At 54.5% G+C, this 12,569-nt stretch overlaps 4 protein-coding genes across 4 annotated transcripts; 2 read left to right on the top strand and 2 right to left on the bottom strand.

The window, feature by feature from the left end:
* Positions 1-18: 18 nt before the first annotated feature.
* On the top strand, positions 19-1,338 carry BDQ94DRAFT_170161 (major royal jelly protein-domain-containing protein; the record flags this gene model as incomplete). Its single annotated transcript, XM_026771429.1, has 3 exons — positions 19-324; positions 383-601; positions 664-1,338. 3 exons carry the CDS (start codon positions 19-21, stop codon positions 1,336-1,338), a joined length of 1,200 nt encoding a protein of 399 aa, XP_026626566.1.
* A 359-nt stretch (positions 1,339-1,697) lies between these two features.
* Positions 1,698-3,147, top strand: BDQ94DRAFT_178583 (NADP-dependent oxidoreductase domain-containing protein; the record flags this gene model as incomplete). The annotated part of the gene is made up of 2 exons (XM_026773152.1): positions 1,698-2,424; positions 2,504-3,147. 2 exons carry the CDS (start codon positions 1,698-1,700, stop codon positions 2,938-2,940), a joined length of 1,164 nt encoding a protein of 387 aa, XP_026626565.1. The 3' UTR covers positions 2,941-3,147.
* A 1,254-nt stretch (positions 3,148-4,401) lies between these two features.
* hexA (putative Woronin body protein HexA) lies at positions 4,402-7,669 on the bottom strand (the record flags this gene model as incomplete). Its single annotated transcript, XM_026771428.1, has 3 exons — positions 4,402-5,458; positions 6,074-6,519; positions 7,529-7,669. The coding sequence occupies 3 exons, from the start codon at positions 7,667-7,669 to the stop codon at positions 4,402-4,404; spliced, it is 1,644 nt and encodes a 547-aa protein (XP_026626564.1).
* Positions 7,670-8,206: 537 nt separating this feature from the next.
* Positions 8,207-12,342, bottom strand: BDQ94DRAFT_143295 (uncharacterized protein). Its single transcript, XM_026766199.1, has one exon. It carries the CDS (start codon positions 12,263-12,265, stop codon positions 8,702-8,704), a length of 3,564 nt encoding a protein of 1,187 aa, XP_026626563.1. The 5' UTR covers positions 12,266-12,342; the 3' UTR covers positions 8,207-8,701.
* Between the last annotated feature and the right edge of the window lie 227 nt (positions 12,343-12,569).

The following is a 12,569-nucleotide window of genomic DNA, read 5'->3' as shown; positions in this document are numbered from 1 at the left end:
ATCTTATTCAAGTTCAAAATGCGTCCTTCTATAATCCAGCTACTACCATTGCTTCTGGCCGGCCATGCGAACGGCCTGGCCCACGATACCGGAGTATACGGGCCCTCGCTGGAGCTGGTCCACCAATACTATGACCAGTTTCCCACAGGCGTAGCTGTATCCTCCACGGGCCGCATGTTCTCCTGCTACCCTCTGGGCCTGGACGCCAACAACACCCGCTACCAGGTAGCTGAACTAACGGACTCGATCACGGAAGTTCCGTATCCTTCTGCAGAGTTCAACTATCCTCCTGGTGGAGCTGTCAATTACTCTACTTCTCCAGCAGTCAGCCCCTCCCTACCAGCAACACTTACATGGCCAGTCTAACATGGATATATCTTAGACAACCGTTAACTACGCCAACCACCTCATCAGCGTCCAAAGCGTCGTCATCGACTCCAAAGACCGCCTCTGGATCCTCGACACCGGCCGCGCCAACACAGCCAACAACACCCTCTTGCTATCCTCGTACGGAGGTCCAAAATTAGTGGGAGTCGATCTCACCACGAACAAAGTATTCAAAACGATTCTCTTCCCCAGAGATGCCGTCTACGCAGACTCTGTACGCATTCTCCTGTCCTCCAAATCATCACTACTCATCTAACAAGAGAATGGAAACAATAGTACCCCAACGACGTCCGCTTCGATCTCCGCCCCAATCTTCCCAACACCTCCAGCCAAGGCATCGCCTACCTGACCGACTCCAGCCCGGAAGGCCGCAACGGCCTCATCGTAGTCGATCTCGGTACCGGCAAAGCCTGGCGGCAGCTGGACGGGCTAGCTATAACGAAAGCAGAATCTGACTTCCGCGCCTTTATCTGGGGCGACGTGGTCGACGTGTCCACGGGGACAGATGGAATCGCACTCTCGGCTGATGGCGAAACGCTCTACTTTGGGGTTGTAAGTGGGCGGGATATCTACTCTATCCCTACTGCTGTCTTGCGCGATGACTCGGCTGCAGGCCGGGCTAAGGCTGTAAAGAGCGTGAGCAAGGTCGTTCAGAAGGGGGTCAGTGATGGTTATGAGACGGACTCGGAGGGACGGATTTATGTGGGGAGCTTCGAGTCGAATGCGATTAATGTGGTGTATCCCGGGAATGGGAGCGTGGAGACGTTTGTGAGGGATCCGAGGATGGGGTGGACGGATACGATGAGTGTGGTGAGTCTGGGGGGAAATGGGACTGAGGGGAGGGGGTATCTGTATTTCACGGAGAATCAGCTTTGGAGGCAGGAGAAGGAGAGGCCGTTTGCGTTGTTTCGGGTGGGATTGCCGGGGGGTGCTGGGAAGGTGGTTTTGTAGGTGGGTAGTTCTCTAGATAGAGATGCTCGGTATCTGGAGGAAATAAGTCCGGGAGTAGTTCTATGAAATGGGTCATGTCATGATAATGGTTTTTGTGAAGGTATTCATCCATGGAGATAGGGATAGTTAACTGCGGCCTCCAAAACCCTAAGTCCGGAGAACGGGTTCTAGATCCGCGGAGACAATTATCACCGAGAACCACACTACTATACATCTTCTGAGAGATACAATATAACGTAGAGTCAATTCTAAACAATATAAAAGGTCTGAAAGAATTCCCTTCATCTATCGCCCAACACTCACTTCCTCAACAAATTATCAGACCAGGTCTTAATCCAAAGTATACACCAACACCAACAATGGCTTCACCCACTACTACAGATACAACAACAAAGAAATCCCCCCTCTCCCGCCACCGCCACCTCTCCCCCCTCTCCTCCGTCCGCATCTCCCCCCTCCAGCTCGGGGGCATGTCCCTCGGCACCACCTGGAGCGACCGCCTCGGCGCGGTCCCCAAATCCTCCGCCTTCTCCCTCCTGGACCGATTCTACTCCCTGGGAGGCAACTTCATCGACACGGCGAACGCCTACCAAGCCGGCCAATCCGAGGAATGGATCGGCGAATGGATGGCCACGCGATCGCCGACTCGGCGGTCCGAGATGGTCATTGCGACGAAGTACACCTTGTCCCCTATACCCCAGGGAAGTTCCATCCAAGAAAGTAACTTCGGCGGCAACGGCACCAAATCCATGCGCGTATCCATCGAGGAATCCCTCCGGAGGTTGAGAACAGACTACATAGATATATACTACGTGCACGCATGGGACTACTCGACCAACATCGAAGAACTCATGCAATCGCTGAACCATCTCGTCGCGCAGGGCAAGGTGCTCTACCTAGGGATCAGCGATGCGCCGGCGTGGGTAGTCAGCAAGGCGAACACATATGCCCGAGTACACGGGTTAAGAGGGTTTAGTGTTTATCAGGGACGGTATGGAGCTACGTGTCGGGATCTGGAGAGGGAGATTATTCCGATGTGTAGGGAGGAGGGGATGGGGTTGTGTGTTTGGGGGGTGTTGGGGAATGGTTTGTCTTCCTATCCTATCCTGTTCCCCATGTTTATGGGTAACGTGGTTAATGAACTAACAATATATAACATGGATAGGATATCTCCGCTCTCCGAATACTGCAGCCGAGAGAGTGCGGAATGTCTCGCACCTGCTTACCGGCCATGAGGAACATGTTTCGTTGGTGCTGGATACGGTTGCGAAGCGTCATGGTGAGGGCGCTTCGGTGACGAGTGTGGCTATTGCGTATGTCATGCAGAAAACGCCTTACCTCTTTCCCATCATCGGTGGACGGACGGTCGAGCAGCTCGAGGAGAATGTCCGGGCGTTGAGTCTGGATCTTACGGAGCAGGATGTGAGGGAAATTGACGCCGCGTATCCGTTTAACTTGGGCTTTCCGCATAGTTTCCTCTGTCCCGGTGGATATCGCGATGGTGGGGGTTGTCCGGGGCCGCAGGACGTGGCGTTTTCGAGGGCGATGGGAGAGTTTGATTATGTTGAGGGGGGGAAGGCGATTCGGCCGTTCAAGGGATGAGATGTTTTCGAGATGAGATGTTAACTTTGGTAAGAGGTTTGTTTGGGAGAGGAGGCTATGATTTCCTTTTGCTGTCTGTCATTACCGCTCACAATAAACGAAAAGAAATTGCACGCCTGTCTGGTACTGCTAGCAGCCTTGTTACCATCAAAATTAAGACATTGATTCAGTCAAGAACAAAAGAATGACCCTGACCCGTGAGAGGCATTCAAAGCGTCCAAGGCATCCCAGCATCGCGGGAATCAGAGGGTATATATACCTGACCAAATAGCACAGTACCCGCTTGATCGAAGCTTATGTTGCTGCAGGGCTATGCAACCCCAGAGATGAACCCATCAATGATGTACACTTATTGACTGGGTCTTAGGAAATAAAGTAAGTTTCTAGCATTCTCTTCTATCTTCCGAACTCTCGTCGGAAGGTTCCTTAAAAGTACGGGGAAGTAAAGCCACATATATATACTATACAAAGAGACCTCCAGCTCTTCTCCACTTATTCATCTCACCCAACCGAAGTCCCCGTCCACCCATTCACCTTATCCCACATTCCATAAGATGTTTACCAAAATCTCCCTCACACCGCCAAGGCATCAGCAGACAACAGCTCTGCAACATCAGCGGAACGGGCACCGTTAGGCAACATACATACATAACCAGCCATCATTGCAACCAAAATATTAATAACCACCCACCTGACCAAAAACAGTCTGCGGCGAGACTACGATTCATTACAGGGCCCAGCCCATTCCTCTCCCCCTCTCACCCTCTTATTCATCATTCACAGTATCTGCTGTCTCAGCCGGCACCTGGGAACAAGTAGCAGTGCAAGCACAATTACAACGGCACGAAACGGCGAATGTCATGTGGAGATTACGACGGCTTAAAGGGTGATTCTGGTGGTAGCAGGCTATACTAGGCGTGATATAGTAGATTGGATAGTCATACTTCCGTGTCCGAAGAATCTTAGATGGATCTATTAGTAGCACCACTAAAATATATATATATATATCGAGTAATCGTATTCATTATAGATTGGGGAAAGCTGTATTCTGCGTCAATCTTTCAGGTCCACATAGTCGAGGTAGAACTGGAATGTCACGCCAACTGTCCAGTGAGATGTATCATGTTGATAAAAGGTACAGCGGAATGTGTCAAACTACACAATAAGCTTACTTGGAATGCGATCAGATGTACAAAAAACAGCATAAGCTACATCCATTATCCTAAGTACAACAAGGCCATGCCAATACATCATTTTCAAGAGGCCATTCCATCATTGCATAATCCATCAGATACAAAAAGCTCGAGGTCAGGTCATGTCATAAGGATCGTCGAGAAAAGTTTCTCACCCAGTTGCCCGGCAACCTTATTCGGGAAGGTATCCCGTGGATCATACCCGGCGGGACAAGCCAGCGGGTAATACCCGGGAGCTAAACCGAATGGGGAAGGTGGATGTGTGGGCTTACAGGCGGGAAGCGTGGACCACCTTGTAGTCGACGACCAGCTCGCGACCACCATCGTTGATGACCAGGGCGCGGACGCTGCCACGGCCATCCTCGAAGGCCTCGCGGATGCGACGGAACAGGTGACCCTGGGGCACCACGGGCAGACCCTGCTTGACATCACCGGTCTCGGTCATGGCGACCAGGCGGCCGTCATCACGGAGGTCCAGGATGCGGTAGGTCTTGTAGACAGGGCCGAGCATGGTCTGGACCACGACGGAAGGAGAAGGGTTGGAGACGAAGCTGGACTCCTCCTGGAGTTCACGGGTGAACAGGTCGACACCCAGGTAACGGTGCTGGCCGGTCTGGGGGGAGACGGAGATGCGGATCACCTGGCAGGGACGGCCCTGAAGGATCAGGATGTCGCCAATGCGGATGAAGTGGCAGGGGATCGGCACGGTCTCGGCGGTCGAGGAGCTGCCACCGGCACGGGGCTCAACGATACGGACATCCTCGCGGACGCCTTCACGGAAACGAACTGGACCGCCTTCGTCAGCGACGACTACGTCCTGGCGGTCGTGGTGACCGTGAGGGTGCATGATGCGGTCGGCAGCGCGCTCCACACCACGACGGAAGGAGTGATAGTTACCGTCGTCGTCGTAGTAACCCATCTTGCGAGAAGGAGGGGAATCAATGACAGTCTTGGTCTTGAGAACTTTTACAGAGTTCGAGCTGCTGGGAGACTCGGGAACCGGCTCAACGTTCTGTTGACGGCGGCTGTAAGGGTCGCGGGGGTACGAGTCGACAGGCTTAGGCTGGTAAGCACGGTCGTACGAGACGTCAAACTCGGACTGCTTGAATTGGCGGTCGTACGAAACGTCCCTAGACTGCTGGCGAGGACCAGAGAAGGAATCTACCGAAGCCTGAGAGCGGCGGTCGTACGAAGAGGCAGGAACGTCGTAAGTAGGGTTGTTGACCCGACGACGATACTCGCGCTCAGTGATATCGAGCTGGTTCTGGAGAGCCTGGTCGTAGGTGGGTTGACGGTCTTGGAAACGGACCGACGGTTCACGATAACTATGGTTGCGTCAGAGAAGAGTGACTAATGCAATAGTCATGTAGGACGGGAAGGTGGAGGTCCAATGGGGTAATAGGTAGACAAACAGCACGCAAGCAAGCAAGCAGGCAGGCAGGCAAGGGGATGTGATGTAGAGTAGGGCTGGGGTATGATGAGGGGGAACGTGAGATGATTGGGTGGAACAGGACTTAATACCTCTTATGGGAGGGTGTGTGGGAAGGGAAGCTTAAGCTGGGACCACAAGTGGGTGGGAATGCAATGGATGGGGGGAAAGAAATAGGAAAAAGGGGAAAGGAAAAGAGGAAAACAGGAAAGCAAGAGGAAGTAGAAGAGGAAATGAGAAGAGGGTTGGGGAAGAGAGGCTTGTTTGTTTTGGTGCCACGTAAGAAGGAAGTGGAGGGACGCGACTAGTAGTGAAGCCACGGCCAGACACCGCTTCTTGTCGCTCTCCACTTGGGCTGGAGTCGATGGTGCCCCGTGCCAATCCGATCCCCAGCCAGGCAGCCACCGGAAAAAAAAAAAAAAAGAAAAACAAAAACAAAAACAATTAAACAAAAATAATACACATGTAAATAAAGAAAAAAATGGAGACCAGTAAAAAAGTAGTGGCTTACCGTTCACGCGCTAGATCAACTTGGGGATACCGAGGAGCAGCAGAAGAAGCACCGGCACCAACGGGGGGTATAGTCTCAACACGCTCGTCAAATCGAACAGTATTGACAGTAGTAGTCACGTCCTCCTCGCGGAAAGCTGAAGGAGCACCGGGTCTAGGACCGTAACGATCCTGCTCGACAAAAGAAGAAGCGTGAAGGTCGACTTCTTCCTTTCCGTAGACACGGGGGTCCGGGAGAGGAGCAGAGGTTCGAGTATCTTCCCGTTCGACGTGCGAAGTGCGATCGAGATTGACTTCTTCCTCTACTCTGGCAGGCGCCGCGAGAGTAGCTTCAGGAACAGCGTCACTCCGGTACGACGACGGGAAGACACTGAAGGGGATGGGGACGCGGGCGTCGAAGTCCAGATTGGCTGTCCTTCGGGCGTCTCTTCTCGAATGCCTTTCGAACTGTTGGGCAACAACTCGAAAGACGAGACAAGAAAAGACTTGTTACGGGGAAGAAGAAGTCTTTCTCGGGGGAAGGTACGTGGGGTGGGAATTGAGAACGATCCGTGAGATCTATCTCAAATCAAGCGGAGAATTCCTGGGGTAGAGGAATGTAAGATAAGCTTAAGCTTAAGAAAGAAAGGGGGGGTGGAAGAATGGAATGGAAGAAGTAGAAGGTGGAGAGAGGAGGGGATGAGGATAGAAAGAAAAGAGGAGAGAGAAGAGAACAAGTGAGGATGACGAGAGGAAAAGACGGTGTTGAAGTAGCTGGAGATACGCGTTTGTTTACCGCGCCTTGCCGGATCGGGGGGATGTTTACAGTCCACTGTTGCTTCAGCTCTCCAAAACTTTACTTTCTTACGACTGACTCTGCCTATCTACAGTAGATACAGTTAGATGGTATCTACTGGAACAATCATCCTGCCCACCCCCCCCTTCCAGCCTCCTGCGGGATGTACAATCTATGATGGGGGAGGTTTATCCCGAGGTTCCTAATCTCCTCTCCATCCACGGTCGGCGCTTCATCCCATCCACGGTTCCCGCCCGCGTGTTCCAATTGCTGGCTATTTGTAGGGTCCTTTCCAAACTCGCATTGACGCCATCGTTGAGACCGATCACAGTAGTTTGATCGATAGCTCCATTTCGAATGACTCCAATCCAACGCATTGCCCGTAAACCACATTGTCTCCACTCGGTACCACTTCCCTTCACATGCAGCTGGTTCATTTCGCCTTCACACAATCTCATCATCAACCCACGAGGCTGGCCAGCCGCCCCCAGCCGAGTCCCCATGGCAACAACCTCGATCGGACAATCTGGATCCCGCTGAGCTCCAACCGATCGTCGCCCAATGCTTTTCCTTGCCGATATTGCTGCTCTTCATTCATTATTCAGAAACTAAACCCCATCTCTCTGGTGCCGGTTCCCTAAGAAACCAAGAGAAGAAAAAAAGAGAATCAATTGATCTCACTCTCTTCTTTTTTCGCCACCTCCTCTCCTCCTGCTGGACTGATCCCGATGCGTGGAGCTGACTCGTCTGGAGCTTCTCCATCGACCATCCAGCTTGCTCCTCGCCCAGCACGGCTTGCTGCAGCTGGTGCGCCGTGCTCATCGTGTTGTCCCGCCATTGGCGAATCGAGCTTCGTTGCTCCCCAGCCAGTCTCACTTCTCGTCTCCACTCCAGCCAAGCTCTGAGTGTCTCAATTCCCAGCCATTCGCCCGTGCTTGTTGACCAGCCTCTCTCTCGGCTTGATCGTATGTGAAGGACTTGGGCTCGGGCGGGCCTCCAGCCTGCCGATTTTCCTGACCCTGCTTGATCCCAGCTCCAGCTCGTTGCTCTGAGCTCCCTCGGCTGGGTGCAACATATGGGTCTAGGCGCTCCCAGCGGGAAACTAATACCCGGTCGGTTCGAGGCCATTGCTGCCTAGCCTGTTTGCTCTGTGACTGCTCATATCCGGTCGCTTCCTGGGTGTACCGGGCGCTCCATGGTGCCCGCCATCGCCGTGGAGGACGCTTCCGAATAATCTGCCGCAGCGATTACTCGTGCTGCTCACAAGGTAACAGCCGTCGGACAATAATCTGCAGAAGTGAGCTCTCACATGCTGACCCCCCACCTGCTCTTCAGCCTGGTCTTGCTCCTTCTCCCGATCACCGCCTTGGAGCTCCAACAGAAGGAAGATGCAAATCTACAATGATAAGAGTGCAAGACAAAGAGAAACGTAGTGTAGGTCTCTCATAAATATTGATTATGTAAGTTGTTGGCCACGGCCTGTTGCCTCCGGCCGAAATGGCAACCTAAACGAGGGTATCAATCAAGTCCAAAATGAAATCCCAAATGTTCAAACAATGCCCCATCTCTGAGCGCCGAGTAATCCGTATTCTCGTAAGGCCTTATCAACCCATCTGCCCCGACTTTTCTTGCCTCCAATTGCGCCGTGTCGCTGTCCATCCCCAGACTTCATCCGCGATGGCCGGCATTCGCCATGATTATAAATTAAGTCAGATCGTAACAAATCAACAAGCTATTACAACACATATTTCCAACACAGACATGGAAGAGAAGAAAATGACAAGATGAAGTCAACAAGACCAGGTATTAGATCGTATGTATATATATATATGAGAAGGGAATGTCCGGTTCGCTTCAGCCGCGCAGGCCGAACGCCTTCCGGAGTCGGGGAAACCGTTTCTTGCGTCCTGAGGACGAGATCGGTACGTCCGCCACGTTGGTCGGCCGTCCCTCACTCTTGTCTCCAGTCGTTCCAGTCGAAGGGTCTACGTTCTCTTTGACAGATCCCTGTGTAGGTGCAACGACCATACTGCCGCTTTGAGAAGTTTCATCGACCGTGGCCAGTCGCTCTGATGGGCTAGTAGCAGGAAGGGGTGAGCCCGTTCGAGTTTCCTTTCGATCGGAGCGCAATGGCCAGTTGTCGCTGCGAGAAGACCGCTGGGAAGGCCGACGAAGTAGCTTGGATGGGGGCGGGGGCGGATTAGTCGCCGTGATGGTGGTCACAATGTTCGACTCAGCCCCAGGAAACGGAGACTCCCCTCGGGTTTGTTCATGATCCGGCCGAGGCCGCTCTGGAGGCCCTCCATTGCGTGCGGGACTGTCCACCGCAGATTTTACTAAGCCTCTATCCAAGGGAGACTTCGACTTTCGCATGCTGAAGCGCTTAAAAAGGCCAGGCTTTCGGCCCCGATTAGGTTGGCGAAGAAATTCCTCCAGCTCGTCTTCCGTCATCCCGCGATTCTTAGCCACAACGGCTAGCGCAGGGTCCCGAGATGTGCTCGACTTTGCTGGGGACTGCGGATTGGCTAGCGGGGGTGCACGATGCTCCTCATCGGAACTATCTTCCAGTTCTGTCGAATCACCGTCGTGCGTGCCCTGCCGACGAGGAATGCCCCGGACGGGTCGCATGGCATTCGGGCTCCGCTGTTCATCATCACTGGAATCCTCGTACCGATGCCGTGACCTCCAGGCCTCGTACCCCTCATCGTCCGAGTCCGAGTCAGGAAACCGGGAGGCGAAACCACCGCCCGGCGCCTTTGTAAGTTTGGATTTCGGAGCCTTATTGTTGGAGAACAACGAGGGCTTCTCACGTTTAGGTCCATTCCCCCGTAAGGTTGTGCGCATCGTGCCAAACCCAGATTCGGAAGACACCGGGCGGGTATCCACTGGCGGGGACGATGCTCTGTTAGGGGCTAAGCGGCCTGGAGTATTCCGCATGGTCCGTCGCATGGTATAGTTGGATTCTGCACGCGCAGGCCGACTAGCCCTTTTGAAGCTGCTGGACGAATCACTACCACTGGATAGGGGTCTTGGTGACGCCGGGGAAGACTTGCCGTTGATGTGCGGCGTACGGCTCAGGTCCTGAGAGCCGCCTTCGGCAAGAGCTGGGCTCCATGAAACTGGTCGTCTCCGGGAATTGTTTGGAGTCGGCCGCTGGCGTATATTAGAGGGCTCAGGCTGGGATGCCAACTGCCCATTTACAGCTGACTCATTTACACCACGCGGTGCCTTGTCACCAGGCATTGTGTCGCTGCTTCCCACCAGCATGGATTGTCTGGCTGGACGCACAGTGACTGAAGAGGAACGTGAAATATCGGCTTGCGGTGAGCTTCGTCTGTTCTTGGGCTGGGTCGGAAACGGTGGATAAGGTGACGAAAACGGAAGGGGCTCGTGGGAAGATCCTGGGGACTCTGGGATCGGTTCCATAACCTTATCCGGGAAGGTAGTCACCGTGTGTGCAATTTGACAGGTCTGAGGGATATCTGGCCAGTCGGTAGATGGCGAGTGAGACCTCCCTGTGTTGGTACCAGTCTCCGCAGGTATTTTGGCCGTGCTCGTGGAAGCCGGAGTCGCCGCTGTTTCGTCGTCCACGATGGCATTGATCGACCCGAAGCCGTTCCCTTCGGTTCCCTCCTCAGCATCACTGTAGATACTGTCGCCCGACTCGTCACCGCTTTCGTCATCGGAAGGGCCTATGGTGGCATTGTTGGTAGCATCCGTAGAATTCTCCTTCGCCTTCATCTTACCATGGGCGTTGGGGTCGAACTCCAATGACGAGCGAGGAAAACCACCAGGAACTTCATACCACTCGAGGCTCCGACGCTCCTTCTCAAACACGGGAGACGCCGGCTGCACCATAATATTGGGTACTGCCAAAGTTGTCTCTGCGGTACGCTCCTGCCCAGCATGAGATGAAACATCAGCCGTTCCTGCCGGGAATTCTGGCTGATTCGCTTGACCAGCAGAATGACTCTCCTGCGGCGATTTCTCTGCCTCAGATTCGCTTTCGGCTGCGTTCGCGAGCATAAGCGGCGCCACGCGGGGCTCTGAGTCCTTCGATTGCTGTTCAGTCAGAAGGCCCCCAATTGCGTGGTCGTCTGAGAACGACCACCTCAATGCTTCCGCAGGCGAGTCAGACGATGTCGTCGAATCGTTGTCGCTCAATTCAGGCACGGATTTCTCTTGCGCCTCACCGTCCCGACTGGCTCGTATACTGCCAAACGACGGGAGAGCTCGGCGCGGCTTCAACACTTCGTCAAACTCTGTGTTCAGCGGAGTCGGTTTCTTCTTCCCACCGAACCAATGGCTCTTCGGTTTGGGCTTCTCGGGGAGCGGCTCAGGAGACGTTTGTTCCGGCGACGTTGGAGGACTTGCAGCAACTCCGACCACCTCCGCCTCGTCATCAAAACTGACCTTGATTGGCTTCCTTCGGATCCCTTGCTTAGTCCCTTCGTCGGAGGCTACCGAGGTCCCGTCAGATAACTCGCTCAAAGGCGGTCCTGGCCGGAGGACGGACTCGGTTTGGCCCTCCGGAGAAAGCGAAGTCTTGCGTGGAGTCTTCATGGCTGATTTGGCAGGGGACAGTGACCGAGGGGGAGGTTGGTGCAGCTGCTCGCCGGCCAAGGCTGCCACCAGCAAGTGACGGGAAAAGTGCGCCGATCTGCCCGGGCTACCTGACTGGCGAATGTCTGACGGCTGACTGTCCGGACCAGCCTCAGTGGGTTGTGTGGGCACCTTGGGACTTATGGGTGGGCTGAGTAATTGATCCTTGCTTCTATCGGGAGTGGGAGGAAATGCGACCGTCGGTTGGGCATCCGGCGTCACACTGCCCCCTCGAGGTGGAATAGGCCGCTGCTTTGGGACACCTGACTCGGCACGTTCTTCGCCTTGAGCATCTTCAGCGACCGTGGATGGTCGTTTTACTAGATGTGGGCGGACTAGCTGCTTGTGTTCTGAGGGTGCAGCAGGCTGGCTAGGGGCCTGGTCGGGGGCTGTCTGCTCGCGAGGGGCAGCGATGCGAGGGGCCGCAGAAACTGGGGGTTGGGTATGAGTGACATCTTGCACCCGAGGCACCACCGCCGCCTGCGCAGCGGCCACTGCAGTGCCGGAGGACTGCGGGCCTCGACTAGGACTGCCCGGGGTAACGCCCATGCTCTTTGTCGTTCGGACCGATCGAGGACTAGAATTCTTGACTTTGGGAGATTCGGGCGAGGATAGCTGACCCGCTAGTGAGATGCTCGTGGAAGCATCGCGCCTATCCAGTGCATTGGGAGACCCGTCCGGGGAATTTGGCCGAGAGTTCATCGGATAGGAGAAATTGACGGAATTCCGACTTGCTGGTCGTCGAAGCTCGGGGGATGGGGTCGAGCCTGGCGCGCGCATAGCGGGCTGGGTAGCCAAACCGCGATCAACGCTCATGCCTCGTCCTGCCGGCGCCTTTCCACGGGGACTGGGCCGCTGCGATGGCCCGACACTGACCGAACGCTGGGCATGATTATTGCGTGCGGAATATACTTGAGGGATAGAAGGGAGTGGCGGCGCATTATCGACTGGACCGGAACTTGAGGCCGGGCGTCGCGGTGACTGGTCGCGGAATGTACGGGTAGACATGGAGGCCGAACTATTGGCGCGTCGAAGGCCATTCCGACTTGTTGGACGCAGACTGGGCACGCCGCTCGCCTGGGACGAGACCGAGGCCCTCCGCTGCATCATGCGCTTTGTC

Source organism: Aspergillus welwitschiae (assembly GCF_003344945.1).
Source record: "Aspergillus welwitschiae strain CBS 139.54b unplaced genomic scaffold BDQ94scaffold_15, whole genome shotgun sequence".
In the NCBI taxonomy this organism is placed as follows: domain Eukaryota; kingdom Fungi; phylum Ascomycota; class Eurotiomycetes; order Eurotiales; family Aspergillaceae; genus Aspergillus; species Aspergillus welwitschiae.
This window is presented reverse-complemented; position numbering and strand designations above follow the sequence as displayed.

Bases quoted from the DNA above. Each gene is read 5' to 3' on its own strand.
- BDQ94DRAFT_143295 (XM_026766199.1), bottom strand. From the start codon at position 12,265: ATGAGCGTTGATCGCGGTTTGGCTACCCAGCCCGCTATGCGCGCGCCA.